Source organism: Lathyrus oleraceus, chromosome 3 (genome assembly GCF_024323335.1).
Source record: "Lathyrus oleraceus cultivar Zhongwan6 chromosome 3, CAAS_Psat_ZW6_1.0, whole genome shotgun sequence".
In the NCBI taxonomy this organism is placed as follows: Eukaryota; Viridiplantae; Streptophyta; class Magnoliopsida; order Fabales; family Fabaceae; genus Lathyrus; species Lathyrus oleraceus.
In genome coordinates, this window is record NC_066581.1 from 504046782 (window position 1) to 504066272 (window position 19491).

General features: G+C 37.3%; 2 protein-coding genes across 6 annotated transcripts; both read left to right on the forward strand.

The window, feature by feature from the left end:
- The first annotated feature begins 600 nt into the window (after positions 1-600).
- On the forward strand, positions 601-8468 carry LOC127131852 (uncharacterized). The gene is made up of 5 exons (XM_051060743.1): positions 601-916; positions 1034-1216; positions 1293-1403; positions 1476-1551; positions 8448-8468. The coding sequence occupies exons 1-5, from the start codon at positions 765-767 to the stop codon at positions 8466-8468; spliced, it is 543 nt and encodes a 180-aa protein (XP_050916700.1). The 5' UTR covers positions 601-764.
- Positions 8469-9145: 677 nt separating this feature from the next.
- On the forward strand, positions 9146-11608 carry LOC127128413 (uncharacterized). 5 transcript variants are annotated; one of them, XR_007805892.1, is made up of 7 exons: positions 9146-9462; positions 9557-9655; positions 9756-9886; positions 10002-10544; positions 10639-10804; positions 10978-11096; positions 11213-11608. XR_007805892.1 is itself a non-coding variant. In XM_051057711.1 (7 exons), the coding sequence occupies exons 4-7, from the start codon at positions 10791-10793 to the stop codon at positions 11522-11524; spliced, it is 321 nt and encodes a 106-aa protein (XP_050913668.1). In that variant the 5' UTR covers positions 9148-9462; positions 9557-9655; positions 9756-9886; positions 10002-10790; the 3' UTR covers positions 11525-11608. The 5 variants fall into 5 exon arrangements, 2 of the variants coding, with proteins under 2 accessions (XP_050913668.1, XP_050913667.1); XR_007805893.1 differs by having other exon boundaries at positions 10002-10100; positions 10356-10804; XM_051057711.1 differs by having other exon boundaries at positions 9148-9462; positions 10002-10804; positions 11213-11355; positions 11480-11608.
- The last annotated feature ends 7883 nt before the right edge of the window (positions 11609-19491 follow it).

Below are 19491 nucleotides of genomic sequence, written 5' to 3' on the forward strand. Positions count from 1 at the left end.
AGCTTCATGCAAGATTGGAAGCCATGCAAGCTGAGCTTGATGCATTGAGGAGAGAAAGAGAGGCTAGCGCCTCAACGGTATACAGAGATGCTTTGGACAAAAACAGTATCAACTGTACCTTTCAGCCGAACATTCCAGAGGTAATTACATATAATTGTCTTAAATTGAACTATTTGCTTAAATTATGTATTTGACATATATACACATTAACGATTTCTTGTTATTATTGGTTTTAGGGCATTTCCCATTGTCAGCTGTATTTGTCGTCACCATACTATCGGATGGTTGGCAAGGGAAAAGTGCATAACGTTAGCGGAGTATTACTCCACACTAGAGAGCTCCCTGCTGGATGTTTGAAGGTATCAGTTGATATTGCAGTTGAGCCGAATGCAGCATTACCATATCCTAGCGATGATTCAGATGCAACAACGGTGCACGAAGCAGTAGGTTCGTTTGTTGCATGGCCGACAAACCTCATATGCGTAGGATATGAGGTATGCTTAAAACTTATGTTAACTTTAATGTGTATATTCAAAGTTTAAAATTTATGCTTAAAATTTTACTTACATATTTTCCTTGGTTATGTTAAATAGACTCCCACAAAATCCAAATCAAAAGAAAATGAGGTTAGCAATGCCTCCGCACAACAAAAAAAGGAGGTTAGCAACGCCTCCGCACGGGTAAAAAGTTCTGGTGCTAAGAAGACCGTAGCTAGGAAAAAACCTACCGCCAAGTATAGGTCGTGCCTCAGGACATTTATAGAGATGACCGATATACCGACCGGAGGTGTTCGGAATGTACATATGGAGGTAGGGATTTTCGGCTTTGATTACGACCAAATGATTGGTAATGAAGACTTCATGCAAGTTTTTGGTCATGAAGAAATCGGCGTCAACGTTGTCAATACATATATTAGGTAAATCCGGTCTACTTTGTTTTATTAATTAAACAACTTATGTTAATGATGTTTACTTTATGTTAATCCGGTTTACTTTATGTTTCAAAAGAGGTGTTAATGATGTTTTTATATTAGGTTTTTGTATGACAAATTGATGCGCCCCAATGATTTGGACGAGTCATTCGGATTCTTAGCACCCGCGACCGTCAACTTAGGTTTAATCTTAAGTAGACCGCATACCGTGACGGAGTATGTTCTTCAGATCCTCATGGAGAATAAAGATGCGGAGAAGTTGTTTTTTATACCGTTTAATACCGGGTTAGCATTTCATTCTAAATTCATCTATTATAATTATTTTCCAAGTTACCATCTAACATTTGCCTAATCATTACAGTGGACATTGGTTGTTGCTCGCAATCAATCCTATCCGAGAAATTGTGTATTATCTTGACTCGTTAGGAAATGATTGGACAACATACCCGGATATGAAGAACCTAATTGACACGTAAGTGAGAATGTTCAAAATTTTTCTTAGTTTATGTGAATTGTTCTAATTGCTTCATTTTTATTTTATTAGCGTCCTACAAGCTTTTCGGGCCCAACGAGATATCCAAACCTCAAGGAGGAGCGCCAACCGCATTACATGGATTAAAGTGGCGATATATTTTTAATTACCACATTTTTTATTATATTAGTGATGACACTTGATAAAACTTAGGATTTATAATCCATATTTTTTTTTCATGTAGTGTCCTCAACAACGTAATCAAATAGATTGCGGGTATTTCGTGTTGAGGTTTATGCGAGATACTCTTGCTTTGGGCCGATTAGTGATTCCCACCGATGTATGTATTTCTAACTTATGAGTTATTTTTATATTTACACATATCTCATATAATTCAATAGTTGGAATTAATTCAAAATATGTTATATTATTATGTAGTACTTTGAGGAATTCAAGTGTGCATTTTATACAAAGGATCAAGTGGACGAAATCAAAGAGGAGTGGTGTCAATTCATGATAGAGCTCAAAGTTTTTTCATAAATTTGTGTAATTAATGTGTACATTTGTAGTATATGTAATGACTTGTAAATGTGTACATAAATTTGTATATATTTTGATACATTTAAGGCAAAATTGGTTTGAATTGGTATATATATATTTGTTAGCCAAAAATTGGTAGAAAAAAGGCCAAAATGGCATGTATAAAATGTGATAACTGTCTGTCAAAATCTGGTTGAAAACAGGTAGAAATTCTGGATTATAAACCTGGAAAAAATGTGGTTTAAAACAAAAGCTTCAAAAATTTTCGTATACATTAGACAGCGCTTCTGTAAAAAGCGCTGTCTAAAGGGGGGGTTAGAAAGCGCTTTAGGCAAAAGCGCTGTCTAAGGGGGGGGGGGGGGGGGGGCTTAGACAGCGCTTTTTGAAAAGCGCTGTCTAAGCCCCCCCCCCCCCCCTTAGACAGCGCTTTTGCCTTAAGCGCTGTCTAAGGTATACCTAAAAAAATTAAAATAGGGGGGGCTTAGACAGCGCTTTTTGAAAAGCGCTGTCTAAGCCCCCCCTTATACAGCGCTTTGGCCAAAAGCGCTGTCTAAGGTATACCTAAAAAAATTAAAATAGGAGGGTCTTAGAAAGCGCTTTTGGCCAAAGCGCTGTCTAAGGGGGGGGGGGGCTTAGACAACGCTTTTAAGATTTAAAAAAGCGCTGTCTAAACCTTTAGCAGCAGAGGTTTAGACAGCGCTTTAAAGCGCTGTCTAAGGCCAAAAAAAGCGCTGTCTAAGGTCTTGTTTGGCGTAGTGGATACTTATATTTTCTTAATCCCTATGTAGATAACCATGACAGCAAACACCTCTAACAACATCTTGAGATCAATCCTTGATAAGGAAAAATTGTTTGGGACAAATTTTCTGGATTGACACCGAAACCTGAGGATTGTCCTCAAACATAATAGAAAGCTGTATGTCTTGGAGACACCTGTTCCTGAAGAGGAACCTCCTAGTTCTGCACCTAAGGCAGAAAGAGATGCTTATAAGAAGCATGTCGATGATGCCAATGAAACTGCTTGTCTCATGCTGGATGTCATGAACTCAGAGTTGCAAAAGCAACATGAGAACATGACAGCGTTCGATATGATCGAACACATGAAGATGCTCTATCAAGAGCAAGCAAGGCATGAAAGGTTTGAAGTTTCAAAAACCCTTTTTTCAAGGCAAGTTAGCTGAGGGAGCCCCTATAAGTCCCCATGTGCTCAAGATGATTGGGTATATGGAAAAGATTGAAAGGTTGGGTTTTCCCCTCGGAAAGGAACTTGCGACTGATTTGGTCTTGCAATCGTTGCCAGATAGTTTCAGTCAATTTGTCCTAAATTTCAATATGATTGATATGGACAAATCTCTTCCTGAACTGCTCGCCATGTTAAGAACTGCCGAGCAGAATCTGAAGACAAAAGGGAAGTCCATTCTGATGATCGGAAATGGAAAGAGACAGAACAAAAGGCCCACCAGGCAGGGTGATAAAGGGAAGGGCAAGGAAGTTGCCAAACCCAGACCCACTGTTACTGTTTTGAGGCCTAGTGGAGGCATAACAAAGGCAGGCACCTGCTTCCATTGCGGTAAGACCGGACACTGGAAGAGAAACTGCCCAAAGTACTTGGAAGATGACAAAATCTCCATTCACAGGAAAAGGTGAAAGAGCTAATGATCTTTTGGCCCTCATACATACTGATGTATGTGGACCACTGAACATTCCAGCCAGAGGAGGTTTTCAGTACTTCATTTATCGATGATTTCAGTAGATACGGTTGTGTGTATTTAATGAAACACAAATCAAAGTCCTTTGAAAAGTTCAAGGAATTCAAGAACGAAGTACAAAACCAACTAGGTAAGAATATTAAAACTCTTCGATCAGATCGAGGCGGTGATTATTTAAGCCTAAAGTTTGATGACCATCTGAAAGAGTGTGGGATCCTATCCCAACTTACTCCTCCTGGAACACCACAATGGAATGGTGTATCTGAGAGAAGAAATCGAACCCTGTTAGACATGGTCCGATCCATGATGAGTCACGCCGATCTTCCAAACTCCATTTGGGGACATGCACTATTGACAGCAGCTTACACACTTAACCGTGTTCCATCCAAAAGGTTGAGAAGACACCATATGAGATATGGAGTGGTAAGAAACCACATATGTCTTACATAAAGATTTGGGGTTGCGAGGTTTATGTGAAACGACAATATTCAACTAAGCTTGAGCCAAAAATCTGACAAATGCTTATTTGTGGGGTATCCTAAAGAAACAAGAGGGTATTACTTCTACAATCCTTCTGAGGGCAAAGTGTTTGTCGCTCGAACTGGAGTTTTCCTAGAAAATAATTTTATTTCCAAAGGAACCAGTGGGAGGAAAGTAGAGCTTGAAGAAATTCAAGAATCACAAAGCATCGACACACCTATGGAGGAATTGGAGCAGGAAACACAAGTAGTTGTGTAAGAGCAACCTGCTCAAGTAGAACAAGACCAGCGTAGGTCAGGCAGGATACGTCACCTACCTGAGATATATGGATATCTGATCAAGGTGATGTATTACTCATGGATCAAGATGAGCTTGTGACCTACTCATGGAATCTTCGTTTTGATGAAACAGTAAAACAATATGGATTCATCAAGAACGAAGATGAGCCTTGTGTCTACAAGAAGGTTAGTGGAAGCATGATCGTATTCCTGGTATTATATGTAGATGACATATTACTTATTGGAAACGATATCCCTACCCTGCAACAAGCAAAGTCTTGGGTGGGGAAATGCTTATCTATGAAGGACCTAGGTGAAGCAGCCTATATATTAGGAATCAGAATCTATAGAGATAGATCATAAAATGCTTGGCCTAAGTCAGAGTACATAGACAAGGTGCTCAGACGCTTTAATATGAATGATTCCAATGGTTATGTGTTTTGCTGAAATGGTGGCGCTGTGAGCTTGAAAAGTTCGAAGCAAGATACAGTTGCTGATTCTACAACCGAGGCCGAGTATATTGCTGCCTCAAATGCAGAAAAGGGAGTTGTTTGGATCAAAAAGTTCATTAGTGAACTTGGCATAGTCCCTAGCATTGTGGATCCCATTGGTCTCTATTATGATAACAATGGTGCTATCGCACAAGCCAAGGAGCCTAGATCTCACCAACGATCCAAACACATACTTAGGCGTTATCATCTCATTCGAGAGATAATAGATAGAGGAGATGTGAAAATATGTAAAGTACCTACACTTGACAATATAGTTGACCTACTGACAAAGCCTCTTGCGCAGCAGAAGCATGATGGCCATACTAGATCAATGGGCATACGGGGTATGCCTGATTGGCTCTAGTGCTAGTGGGAGATTGTTGGTGTAAGCCCTAGAGGCCAATACATTTTGGTACTTGTATCGAATAATAAAAGGCATTCTCTTTATTATGGTTGATTAATAAAGTCCCTGGAATAGATAGTCCGTTTAATGTATTAAGTGTGACTTAATCATGAGAACACATTAAACATAAGGACACTATTCCTAAAGTATCCGTAGTCGAGCTTTAGTGTGAAGTGGGATAACATTAAAGCATTAAGACTATTATGTTTGTAGACTGATGATCACATCTCATGGATCATGGATAAAGAGTTATCAAGTCTTAAACATAGGTATGAATATTAGGAGTAATATTTATACCGGATTGACCCGCTATGAGAATACTATATAGAAAGTTATGCAAGGTGTCATAAGTTATTCTCATGGTGATAATAGTGTATTCCACTCTTCGACCTGAAACCACTATGGACCCTAGATGTAGAGTCGAGTGCTTTATTGCTGATCCAACATTGTCCGTAACTGGATAACCATAAAGACAGTTGATGGGTACTCCACGAAGCATGCTGAGGGACATGAGTGACCTAGATGGAATTTGCCCATCCTGCATAACAGGATAAATGTCTATGGGCCCAATATTGAACTGGACAAGGATGACACGGTCTATGCCTTGTGTTTAATATAGACATAAGGGCAAAAGGGTAATTATACACATAATTATTATCACAGATGGTTTTGTCAGATCACATGACATTTTCGTGTCTTGGGTAGCAGTGATGTGTTGCTAGATACCGCTCACTGTTTATTATGTTAAATGCGTGATTTAATATAATTGCCAACGCCACGAAAACCTACAGGGTCACACACAAAGGACGGATTGATGAGAGATAGAGTAACTAAGGAATACCGTAAGGTACGGTGCCCTTAAGTGGATTATAGAACATCGTAAGGTACGGTGTACTTGAGTAGAATACGAAATATGGTAAGGTACCATGGGCTTAAGTGATTTTGGGCATATTATAAGATATGGGCCAAAATACACTTAAGTGGGCTTTTAGCTTGAAGCCCACACAAGTGGTTCTATAAATAGAACCCTTGTGCAGAAGCAAAAATTTGCGGTTGCATTATTTTCGTTTTCTCTCTCTCTCTCTCTCTCACTCAAAGCCTTCATTCATACCAGCTAGCACTGAGATTGAAGGAACCCGTTCGTGTGGACTGAGTAGAGACGTTGTCATCGTTCAACGTTCGTGATCGTTTAGTGGATCTGCATCAAAGGGTTTGATCGTCACACGAGATCTGCATCAAAGGGTTTGATCGTCACAAGAGATCTGCACCAAAGGATTCAACCGTCACAAGAGGTAAATATTCTATCACTGATCATGACCATTCGTAAGGATCTCTAAAGGAGAAATTTTAATTTCCGCTGCGCTTTGGGTCGCAAATTCTCCTTCAGTACCAATATGAAAATGAGGGATCAAAACCTCGTAGTTTGTGGTAGAAATTTCAAAGTGAGTGAATTGCTTTTAATCAAAAGTTTAAGTAAAAAGGGGGGCACAAAAGACCAAAGTTTTGAATGAGGTTGTTATTTATTTTTTTCTTTTGAAATTTTAAGTCAATATGATTAGATTTATTTACAAGTTTAATTTAAGGAAAAAGTTTGAAAATTCATTGGCATAAGGCCAAAGTTTCTAATCATTTAAACAAAGTTTAAGTTTGAAAACACAAGCAAAAAAAGTTTTTGAAAAAGGGAGAGAGATTTTGAAATTTAAGATGTGGGAGGAGATGAAGAGACTGATCCTAAGCATAAAATTAAAAGTTAAGAGTTGAAAAGATCTGACCAATGGGATGTGTCGCACCTCGAAAAATGGGGATACGACTTTAAAGCGAAGCGCGATCGCACGCTCGCAATGATGGACTGAACAGAGTCGCCACCGAACTTTATTTATTCCTAAAAAGGAAAGGGGAAATATCGATAAAACCCATAAAAGAAAGGATAAGATATGGTCGTCGCAACCAATATCAGGGTTCGGGAGTCGGTTACGCAAGGGGAAGGTATTAGCACCCCTCACGTCCGTTGTACTCAACGGGAACCGTTTAGTTAGTTTCGTTTTGAATGTTAGCTTATGTTAGTCTTCTTAAGTTATAATGAGAGAGAGAAAGAATAGAATAAAGGAGAATATTTTTGGATTTTTGGCGAAGGACTAAACCTAATTTTTTTATTAGTGGGCCTGACAAGATTTATAAATCCTGCTCCTACGTATCTCAAAAGAGAAATCAAGGCTTACGTAGTTCTGGGTAGAAAAATGTTTGTTTGTTGGTCGATTTTAGCGAAAGCTATATTGTATTAATCGACAAAAACATCGTTTTACCCAAAACAGATGAGGAGTGGACGCATACCACACATCAAACGGATTTATAGATCTACATTCGGAAAAGCGTCACTTATCTCGACTCAACAATTGTGGCCGAAACATTGTTTTGTATCACTTAAGACAAGATACCTTTCGTTTATGAAAAGGTTTTTTGATTAGTCGCACGGCGGCGAAAAAGAGTTTGATTGGTTGGATGTATTTTGAGTGATGGCGAGAACTTGGATGAGCGAGATATACATCTCGAATCCTAGCCTCAGGAGTGCACGGTATACATCATGTTCCATTTCCATCTTCATTGGCAAAAGTATTTAATAGAGATTAAGTATTTTAAGTTTGGAAGACGAATATTTGATGAGAACGAGACATGAACCTCGGGCTCAATCACTCAGGGTTCCACCAGAATGCTAGATTCCAATGGTCCTTTTTCATTCGAATTAGTTGAGAAATTTGTTTGATGGACAACGAACGCTTGATAAGAATCAATTGCTCAAAGGGTTACATCAGAATGCGAGATTCCAACGGCCCTTATTTGTCCAAGTTAATTAATGTGTTTTTTTAGAAAAAATGAATAATTACTCCAAAACGCGTGGTTCAAGACCGATCACTCAAGGGTTTTTACCGGAATGCTAGATTCCAATAGTCCACTTCCATTCGAATTATTTAAGAAAAAAAGTTTGGATATTGAGTTTGATTTGGTTTTGAAAGTGATTTAAAATTAATTGTATTTATTGTGAAATTGCGGAAAGTTAAAAATGATTTCGAAATAGAATGAAATGTTAGTAAAATTGAATCAAAATTATGTGAAATGTTAATATGATAATTTACATACTTGATAAGAATATTGAAGAGATTATCTAATCAAATGACTAAACAAATAGCCAAATAGCTTACTTAGTAACTCAAAAAAACAAATAATTAAGTAATTAAAACTTAATCAACTAAATAATTAATTAACTATAAAAGATAAAATTAAAATAAGGAAAGTTCATATAAATATGGGGCGAGTGAATAAATGAAAGGTTATCCAACCCAAAATTAATTCTAATTAATATTAAAATAAATAAAAATAAAAGAAATAAATAAAAACTAGAATATATTATAAAACCTAAAACATAAATATATGTACATAGAAGCGAATAGCAAGTATATATACATAAACTCTAAACTAGGAAGTATAATAATATATATCATATTTAAGATTAACTTTACATATATTGAAAATAAAGTAATATATAAAATTTAAAAACTAACATTAAAATTACAGTAAAGGAACATAAATATAAAATTAGAATCAACAATATCATATATATATATATATATATATATATATATATATATATATATATATATATATATATATATATATTATATATATATATATATATATATATATATATATATATATATATATATATATATATATATATATATATATATATATTACATAAAAACCAAATAACAGTATCACAAATATAAAACTAATGTTAACAGTGAGATATTTATATAGTATATAAAAATTCAACCCAGAAGAAAACATATATTAATAATAATAAAAAAACACAATAGCAATATTTCTGTACCAGAGAAACCGGAAACTCATTCATCGTCCTCTCGACATCTTTTAAACTCTCAATCTCTCGACATCTTTTAAACTCTCAATCTCTCGTTAACTCTCAATCGGCTTGCACCAACCTCACGATATACCACTCCCAATCTCACTCTAAACGCGAAAACCAATGGTTTCGAAAGAAGATCCAGTAAGAAAACTCACCTTTGGCGGTGATTTGGCGGCGGTGGTGAGCTTGTATCTTCTTCTCCTCGCTAGGTTCTTTCACGCCGTCACCAAAATCAGGTTTTGTTTGGAAAATTTTAGGGTTTCTTTGCCTTTCCAGATTTTTCTCCCCCTCTTCTCGTTTCCTCTCTCACCTTTTATACTCAACAATTAGGGTTTCAGATTGGTCTCTGGAGATCAAAAGAGGGGTGTCTGCGAAATCCTTTCGGTATGCTCAGTTTGGATTGCCCTACTTGATGTTAAATCGGAAACGGTAATATGAATTTAGCTTTCTTCTCTAATTTTGTCTCAATTCTCTTTTGGGTTATTTTTTGAACTTTACCGCCTTTGCTAATTACCTGGTTTTACTGTAGTAAAAATTGGTGAAAAGAAACACTTCGGTTATTTGCAAAGCTCAACTATTACTACTGCCATGAACTTCTAGGTGTGAAGAAGTGCTAGCTATCAAGAATGAAAATCAGTTCCGTTATAAGCTAATGTTAATGTTAAGTCTCATTACATTGTCTTACTTAACTGTTAGTGCAGAATTTCTTATTAATTGGAAATTTTGTTCAACTATGAGGAATTATTCTTACTGTTATGCTTATTAATCTCTGCAGGTTAGTAGGTGTTGCCGGTTGAATGTGTTGTTGCTAATGTGTTTGCTGTTGGCTTCGAGAAACGGCGGCTGCGTTTGAAATTGTGTCGCTTAAATACAGGTTTTGTGGGTTAGTTAGAGGTGTTAGAAATATGGTGGAGAATTCCATTAAAAAAAGAGGGGTTCTGTTTTTTGAACTGAGCTTCTAAAAGATTCTAATGTTATATTAACAGTTAGTAAATAAATTGCTGTTATTCGTGATCGTTATTATCATACTGAAAGAGATTAATCTTCCGTTATCATGCTGATTTTCCTGATTGCATTGTAATGTTTACAAGGAATTTATTGTGAAACTGATATGAGCTATTGCCACCAGGTTGTTCTGTTATGAACCTTGTAGGGAATGTTGGCTTTAATGTTGCAGCAGCAAGTCTGCTTCTAATCACGGTTGACACGGATAAGATAAATGCCGCGGTAAGCGGCACGAATTGGTGCGAGCTCCAAAACCTGGTGCTACAAGGCTTCACTTGGTCTATGCTTCTGTTTCGGCACGATGATGCAACAGGTTCGGTTACATCATAATGCTTGTTCAGGATCTTTCCATCAAGATCAAGAGAGAACAAACCCGAATGACAAATCTTGAATCTCTTCATTGGCAGCGGTAACCGTGTTGTCGGGACAGAAGCTGCTATTTGGACTTGACAATGATGTGATGAGGTCCTTGGAAGATGCAGGTCCTCGGGACAGAATCTCTTCATTTACGCTGTTGTGTTTGTAAGATGCAGGTCTTGGAAGTACTGCATTTGAGGTTATGGCTGGGACAAGGTATAAGCATTTTATTCATATGAAATGTCTTTATTTTGATTATCTCATGAGTTTATGATGGTCCTTTCCATGGAACTCTGATATTGTTATGATTGCACGTATTAAAATTTTGATACCTCTAAAGTCTCTTTATTTATTAACATCATTACTAAGATGTTTTTCTGGCTTTGCAGGGATCATATACTATTTTTGATCAACCTATTGGGACAGGTTTTAGCTAAAGTTCTGATGAAGGTGATATTCCTACTGATGGAACTGGTGTTAGCAATGACTTATACGCTTTCTTTTGCAGGTATATAAAATATCATTTTTCCTATAAGCATTACAGAAAATGATCAAGATATGAATCACATAATGTGTATATATTATATGAGATTAACTTGAGTTTTTTTTTTTAAATTATTACAGGCATTTTTAAGGAACACCCTCAATTGGTTAAAAATGACTTTTATATTACCGGAGAATCAAATGCTAGACACTATATTCCAGCTCTCGCATCCCGGGTTCACAAAGGAGACAAAAACAAAGAAGGAATTATTATAAACTTCAAGGTCTTACAATATCCTAATGTTGCATTTGACAGTGATTCTTTCCCAAATGAAAGATCTTAATGCAACCTTTAATATATGTTGTATTTTTTATGTTTTGATTCTTTTGATTTCACTAAAATTACAGGGTTTTGCCATTGGTTTATGGAGTATTTGGAATTGGTTGAAGTGATTGTAAAGAATAAGAATGGTTGTAACTTTGGAATTGGAAATTGTATATTTGGTTATAAAAAATGGATATGGATTTTAGAAATAATTCAAGATTCATCTAAATGTCAATTTAAAATCAAAAAAACAATAAAACCAATTGAAATCAAATTAATCTATAATTTGTTAAAATTAATTTGATATCAATTCTAACATTTATTTGAAAATTAAAATTAATTAGTAAAAAAAAACAATTAAGATTAAACTGAAACCGATTGAAATCAAATTAATCTATAATTTGTTAAAATTAATTTGATATCAATTCTAACATTTATTTGAAAATTAAAATTAATTAAAGTTTGAATCATTAATAAAAAAATAATTAAGATTAAATTGAAAATTGAAATTAGAATCAAATTGAAAATTAGAAAGTCAAATAACTTAAATTAGAATCCATTTTGTAATTAAAAGCACCATGATCGAAAAGGCCCAAATAATGACCAATGTTTATCAAAATCGAGACAATATGGATTTGGGAATGGACGGTTGACTTTGGTCAACTAAATGATCAGAAAGTCAACGATTGATCTCAGACGTGAATTGGGGTTTATATTAAAATGAATGCATGATGCACAGTGGATGAATGCAGATGGATCTAAAATCGGGGTATGACAGGATGCAATCCAACAAACAAGAATGTCATATAGAAACCCCACTTTCCCTTTGGATTTTGAATCGAGCAATAATCAATCAGGCAATTAGAAACATCAGACATCATGAAGATCAAGGCATCAAATAAAAATAGCCACATCCAAGCAAGCAAATCTCATAGCTAGCAGTCTTCTTTGTCTTATCATGTATCAGATGAAATGTTCCTTGATCAACTCAGAATAAAGCATTAGACACAAGATCAAAATAATAGTTTGCATCAAGACAATGTAGCAGATGAGTTCAAATAAATCAAGACTTGCATCAGATGAAGGCTCAATTCATAATAACTTGGTCTCAGAATGTTGACATTGGCCAAGTCCTTTTGTATATGAAAGGTTGCCTAAGACTAAGTCCAGGAGTTCAGATCAAGATCAACAGTCCACCAAACATTTTTTTAGGTTTTTTGGTTGTTTATTAAGTATTTTAAGGTCTTAAGACCACAAGCATAATCAAATTACACAAATAAAAATATACAATCAAAAGATATGGCTCAAATAAGCAAAGTGAAAATGACGTAAACATAAACAAATTAAATGAAATGTAAATGACAATGAATGATAAATGACTGAAAATTAAATTGCATAAAGTAAATTACTTGAAAGTAAAGCAATATTAATAAGAGTTAGTCAAATGTTAGTCAAAGTTAATGGAATGTTAGTGGTGTTTTGCTTTTTTAATTGATTAAGTCATTCTTTGGAGAACATTCAACCATCTATTCACAATCATGGATCCTTGAACCAAGACATCTTCCATAGGAAGGAAAAAAGGCTAAGTTTCCACAAAATACCATGAAAGATGGGAGACTAACAATCTCACTTACTAGAATGTTATGCCTTTAGGGTCAAATTTAGCTTTATGTTAAGCAACCGTAATTGGACTTATGTAGAAGTCACATCTATCTGATTCTGGGCAATAAAAATTTAGGTGTTAATGCTTGTTAGAGATTTGGTATGATGAACCAAACTCCTAAAACATACCACACCCTAAAAGAAAAGATCAAGAGGGATGGACCTATCTCCTCTATACTTGTATTGGTTCATTTGACACAAGGTCATTGATGGACCAATTAGCCTTAGGGTATTTGAGATTTAATTGGTCAATGAAAGGAATGAGAAAGAATAGGGATGAAAATGAAAGGGGGGGGGGGGGGGGGGGGGGGGGGGGGGGGATGAGAGAAACACAAATTGGTCATGGGAGGAATTTTATCAAATTAAAATCATCCATTCATTTTGGGAGATGAAATATACATTTCATCAATAACCTAAATTCAATGATTTTAATCCAACAAAAGTCAAATCAACCTTGACCAAGGCCCAAACAAATAGTCAAACATCACAAGACCATAAAAATGGCTCAACATAATTTTTACATAATTAATCAATTAAAAATGCATTAAAATTCAATTTAATTTGGTCAAAACCTAAAATCACTTCAAGACACCAAATAAATGGCCAAGAGATTTATCCTAGGTCAAACAAGGTCAAAGGACCTTAGACAAAGAATTTCATCATTTTTGAAAAGTCAGAAGTATTTTTAAACAATTAAAAATATACATAAAAACATTTAATTCATGAAAATTATCAAAATTAAACCAAAAAATAATTTTAATTCAGAAAATGAAAGAGAAAAATATTTAAATATTTTTGGTGAAAGTTCCATATTTTTTGGATTAAAAATGAAATTATTATAAATTAAACAAAATAAAGCAATTAAATGAAAAATTAGAAAATACAAAAAATTAGGCCATCTGATCTCCCTCATTAATTGAGGTGGCAGATCTGATGGCCAGAAGTGCACATTCCACCAACACTTCAGTCAACGCATGTACACGCGTGGTAATTAAAACAAATGGCTAAGATTAGAAGATAAGAGGAAGATCTGATGGTTTAAGACATTGCCAACACATCAGACTTCTTCTTCTCCGGTGGACCTCACCGGACTGGTCCACCATCAACCACCACCAAAATGAAAAACAAGGACATGGATTTAAAGAAAAAATGCTCAAGAGCTTGAATCTGGCCTTAATTTTCTCCAATTCCAAGTATATAAAAAGATACATGGATTTGAATTTTAAGGATCATGAACTGAGTTGCTTCGATTTGGCCTCAAAGCAACTCAATCTTGTTGCCTACTTTGGTAGGACTTCAGCCAACCAAAAATCACAAAGAATAGTGAAGAATTGAGGGAGAATCGAAAAGATGAAAATTTTGGAAAATTACCTTTGAGGGAGCTTCAACCTTGCTTGATCTTGATCCCAATTGTGCTTGGCTTGGCTTCAGAAGCTTGTAGAAGGTGATTAAGATCAAAGAGAAGCTTGGACTCTTGGAGTTTCAATCTCAAAACAGAATGAGATTTGAAGCTCGATTTTCAAATGAAAACCTTCAAGATTATCCTTTAATGGTGAAGGTTTGGATTACAGGTTCAAAGCTTGGGCATGAGATCCTCAATTCTGAGCCATGAGGGTTGTATTTATAGTGTCATACGGTGAACTGACTTGGGGTGTTTTGCTTTTTATCGCAATGTCGCGGATAGCAAGAGTCGCCACCGACTTTTCTTTTATCCAATAAGGAAAGGTGGAAAAGAACAGGAAAGACCTCAATAGATTTTGGGTTCGGGAGGTACATTATACAAAGGGAAGGTGTTAGCACCCTTTGTATCCATGATTATCCATGGGCTCTTAATTGCTGGACCACTTATATTTTTGTCTGAAAAGTGTTCGTGAATTGTTTAAAAAATGTTTCGAAAAGAGAGTTTAACTTTGTAATGATTCTCGTATGAATGTATACAAAGTATTTATCTCGTTTGATTTTGAAAACGGTTTAGAAAAATGTAACTTGGTAATGATTCTAGTATGAATGTATACCAAGTGGTGATTTTCTAGGACTTGCAAAGTGTGAGGGGTGGAAAATGTTTTAGGTTATGATCCAGTAATTGAGAGTTATACCTTCCTAAGGTCGTTATGAACGTTTCCTATCCTTATGAGGGTAAAACTGTCCTTACTATTGAGAAGTAAGTAATTTTACCCTTTGGATGTTTAAGGGTCATCGTAGGGTCATCGATAGGTCATTGAAGGCAACAGTTGTAAGGATACCTTAGCATTCGAAGGGACGATCATCATTTAACCGTAGGCTACACCGAAGGGTCATCGAGGGACGAAATCATATATTCGAAGGCAACATCCGAGGGACTATGATTTATTTTATGATGATTTAATCGAAGGGCCATTGCTAAGTGTATCCCCACATTCGCGGGACATGACCGTGGTACCGTAATATCGTAAGGCAAAAGAGAGGTCCAAGATCACATATTTAGAGGCCGTATTTTACAATCGATTAGGTAATTAGGATGAATCTCCACATTAAAATTAATACATTAAAATTAATACATTAAAATTAATATATTAAAATTAATTAGGTAATTTAGGGTGAAACTCCACAAGGGTATCCCACAAATAAAGTGGAAGACCTAGACAGCAATCTTTTCCTGGGAAAGGTGAACCTTTACAAAATTCAGCAAACGGGTTAGAGTACCAAGTCAGGATGCAATCAAGGATTGCACCGCAAAAGAAACCAGAACAGCAGTAGGGTCAGATAAACAATGCATGGCTATGATAAAAACATGACAGGTTAGCAAAGGACAGAACAGAAAAATCAGCGGCTGTCCCGGTCGCCGCTGCCTCGCCTAGCGAAGGCTTAGCGAATACTCGCTGCATGCTCGCTTAGCGATGTGCTAGCGAGCGGCTGCGGATTCTGGTTTTGATAACAGCATAATGTCAGCAAGCTTCACACCTTATAGCATCCATTACAGAGATTATGTGGTTAGACCTTCAGATGTTCATGCATACTTAAATTCATATGTAAAACTTAAGATAGTTTCATAAATTCAATCATGATACCATATGCAAATTAAGAACATAAGATAGTAATAGCAATGCCAACCTGTTTGTAATCGAACCGTAACCTTGAATTGGCCGATCGGATCGAATTGAGCGGAAGTGACCTTGCTGCCGCCGGCTTTCCTTCAGGGTTTCCTTTAGGGTTACTCGGAATTCTCAGGGTTAGCCTCCAGGGTTTCTGTGCCAGGGTTCTCCTTTCGTCCTCTTTCGTTTTTCTTTTCATTACTGAAGTGCTGGTATTTATAATGCTCTTTTTTTGTGACCTAATGGGCTCAGATTGAAGCCCAGAATTTTCTGTTATCTGTCAGCTTCGCTAGGCGAGCGTGTAGCGAACGTTCGCTAGGCGAGCGTGTAGCGAACGTTCGCTAGGCGAAGGATTTGCTCGCCTAGCGAGCAGGCCAGTTTGGGCCATTTTCTGGATTGGGCCACTCGTGAGCTGGGCCTTTGTTCCTTTAAGATCAGTGTCATAAAAATGAGTCGGAGTGCCCTGAAAAATGTCTTAAAATATTAATGGGCAAATTTTGGGGTATGACAGCTGCCCCTGTTCAATATTCTTGAACCGAGAGAGTCAGAATGGTATGTACGCCATTCGTGGTCTGGAGGTGGAAGATTATTGAACACTTAGAACGCCCCAAAAATTTGCACTTGTCAATTAGTTAGTCTTGATGGAGATGGGCTTAAAGATGCCATCTAGGAAGTTTGATGATGAGAGCTTCAGAATGCGTCGTACGTTAGAAGATATCTGAAGTCATGGGTGTCACTGGGTCATACGCCAGACCGTATAGTGAGTCATTCATTAGGCCGTCGACTCCACTGGGGAGTTAGAATGGGTCATACGCCGCTGGGGATAACAGATCAGAATGGATCATACGCTAGATCGTATCTGAGTTGCAGAATGGGCCGTCTGTTAGGCTGTATCTGACGAAAAGTAGTCGTACGCTAGACTACACCTCGGGATGTACCGTACGCTAGGTAGTATCTGAGGAATGAAGATCCGAATGGGTCGTACGCTAGACCGTATCGGACTTGTTGGGGGAGTAATATGTTGTGCCGAATCAAAATGAGATAAGAATCCGAATGAGTCATACACTGCTGGGGATAAAGGATCAGAATGGATCGTACGCTAGATCGTATCTGAGTTGCAGAACGAGCCGTCCGTTAGGCTGTATCATTACTGGGGGTGAAGGATCAGAATGGATCGTATGCTAGATCGTATCTGAGTTGTAGACTGAACCGTCCGTTAGGCTGTACCTGGTGATGAAGGGGGTAGTCATACGCCAGACTACACTTCAGAATGTACCGTACGCTAGGTAGCATTTGAGGGGATGAACATCCAAGCGGGTCGTAAGCTAGACCGTCTCTGAGTAGCAGAACGAGCCGTCCGTTAGGCTGCATCTGATAATAAAGGGGTAGTCATACGCCAGACTACACTTCAGAATGTACCGTACGCTAGGTAGCATCCGAGGCCTTGAAGGTCCAAATGGGTCGTATGCTGGACCGTATTGGAGTTGTTGAAGGTCGGAATGGATCGTACGTTAGATCGCATCTGAGTTGAAAGAGTCATATGTTGAGCTGAATCAGAATGAGTCGTACGCTAGGCTATATCTGATAGTATTTGTATATGTTGTATTTGCAATAAATGTCTGGGATGGGCTTATAGATGCCATCGTTAGGAGGATGTCAGAATGAATGTTGACATGGAGTATATCTGAAAGATGTAGTTGAATCCTGAACGTAATTGATGAGGATGTCCGTCTGAATGGACCTTTGTTTTGACTGTATCAGGGGAATAATTAACCTAAAAAATAAAGTTAGCTTCATGCCATGTCATGATGCATGAGATATTTTATGCTTTCGAAAATAACTGCGAACGATGTATGCATGCGTATGCTGTGAAATGATGTAATGAATGAATTATGCATCTGAAAAGTTCTTCCAGAGGACTCTACTAGGGAAAACAAATCTCAATTTTCTGGTTGGGAGATACTAGTATCGATGACCCTTTCTTAGCCGGAGATGCTTGATTTCTGTCTGATGGTAGAAATGTTCAACAGAAGCCTGGCTGGGGGTGGAAGAGATGACCCATTTGTCTAGTAATGCCACTCTCTTCTGGGAATGACTGGCTTTGCTGGGGGATAGGATTAGCAACGGATTCATTGGAAAGCATGGTTAGACCTTTTCCTCGATCCTGAAGTCTTGTAGTGATTGCTATTTCTATTTTAGGCATGCAATTTTTTTTGTAAACCTTGATCATATTCAAATGCATAAATCAATTCAAATTAAATCAATGGACGTTTACGCAAACAAAACAGAAAAGTAAAAACGAAATCATCTTTTTGGAAACAAAATTATATTGATTTGAAAGAGGGCCTATAAACAGGCAATTTGTGTACAAGGAGACGGAAATCCTAGTAAGAGGAAATTGTCAGGCAAACAAAGAGAAAGCTATGCAGAAAAAGTCCTATCGATTCTAATTCCACTACTGTCATTATGTCTTCAAGCATCTCATCTCCTGCTGTCGGATAGAAGTGATTGGCTTGTTCAGTCCCTTGAACTTGGTTGAAGCTGACAGAGAACGGGACATAGTCATACGCTTTAATCCCTAATTTTGCCTGAACCGCCTTTTCAGGTTTTCAGTCCACCAGGATCCCCTTTTTTGCCCAAGCCGCCTTTTCAGGTTTTCGACTTGCCGGGTGTACGTTTTTATATGTTTATCCCTAATTTTTGCCCGAACCCTTTTGGTTCGCCGGGATGCCCTTACTTTTGCCTAGGTACGTCGACCTAGCGGGTCTCTTTTATGCGTAGTATTTTTTAACTATGTCTGCGTTCACGGGATGTGGGAAGTCTTCGCCGTCCATTGTAGCTAGTATCATGGCTCCACCAGAGAATACCTTCTTAACTACACGCGGCCCTTCGTACGTGGGAATCCATTTGCCTCTGGGATCACCTTGTGGTAGAGTGATGCGCTTTACCACCAAGTCGCCAATTTGATACACCTGTCTCTTGACTCTTTTGTTAAATGCCTGGGTCATGCGCTTCTGATATATCTGTCCATGACAAACAACCGCAAGTCTCTTCTCATCAATCAAGTTTATCTGATCGAGTCGAGTCTGAATCCATTCCTCTTCATCTAAGCCCGCCTCTTTCATGATTCTTAGAGAGGGAATCTGAACTTCCACTGGTAAAACGGCTTCCATTCCGTAGACTAAAGAGAAAGGAGTTGCTCCTGTCGAAGTGCGTATTGAAGTGCGATAACCGTGAAGAGCAAAAGGTAACATCTCATGCCAGTCTTTGTACGTCACCGTCATCTTTTGTATGATCTTCTTGATATTCTTATTAGCAGCCTCCATGGCACCGTTCATCTTTGGCCGATACGGAGAAGAGTT

Excerpts from the sequence above, each read along its gene's own strand:
- LOC127131852 (XM_051060743.1), top strand. The coding sequence starts at position 765 with ATGACCGATATACCGACCGGAGGTGTTCGGAATGTACATATGGAGGTA. Across the intron at positions 917-1,033 it reads GTTGTCAATACATATATTAG|GTTTTTGTATGACAAATTGA; the intron begins GTAAATCCGGTC and ends TTTTTATATTAG. Across the intron at positions 1,217-1,292 it reads TTTATACCGTTTAATACCGG|TGGACATTGGTTGTTGCTCG; the intron begins GTTAGCATTTCA and ends TAATCATTACAG.
- LOC127128413 (XM_051057710.1), top strand. Across the intron at positions 11,097-11,212 it reads TTATACGCTTTCTTTTGCAG|GCATTTTTAAGGAACACCCT; the intron begins GTATATAAAATA and ends AAATTATTACAG.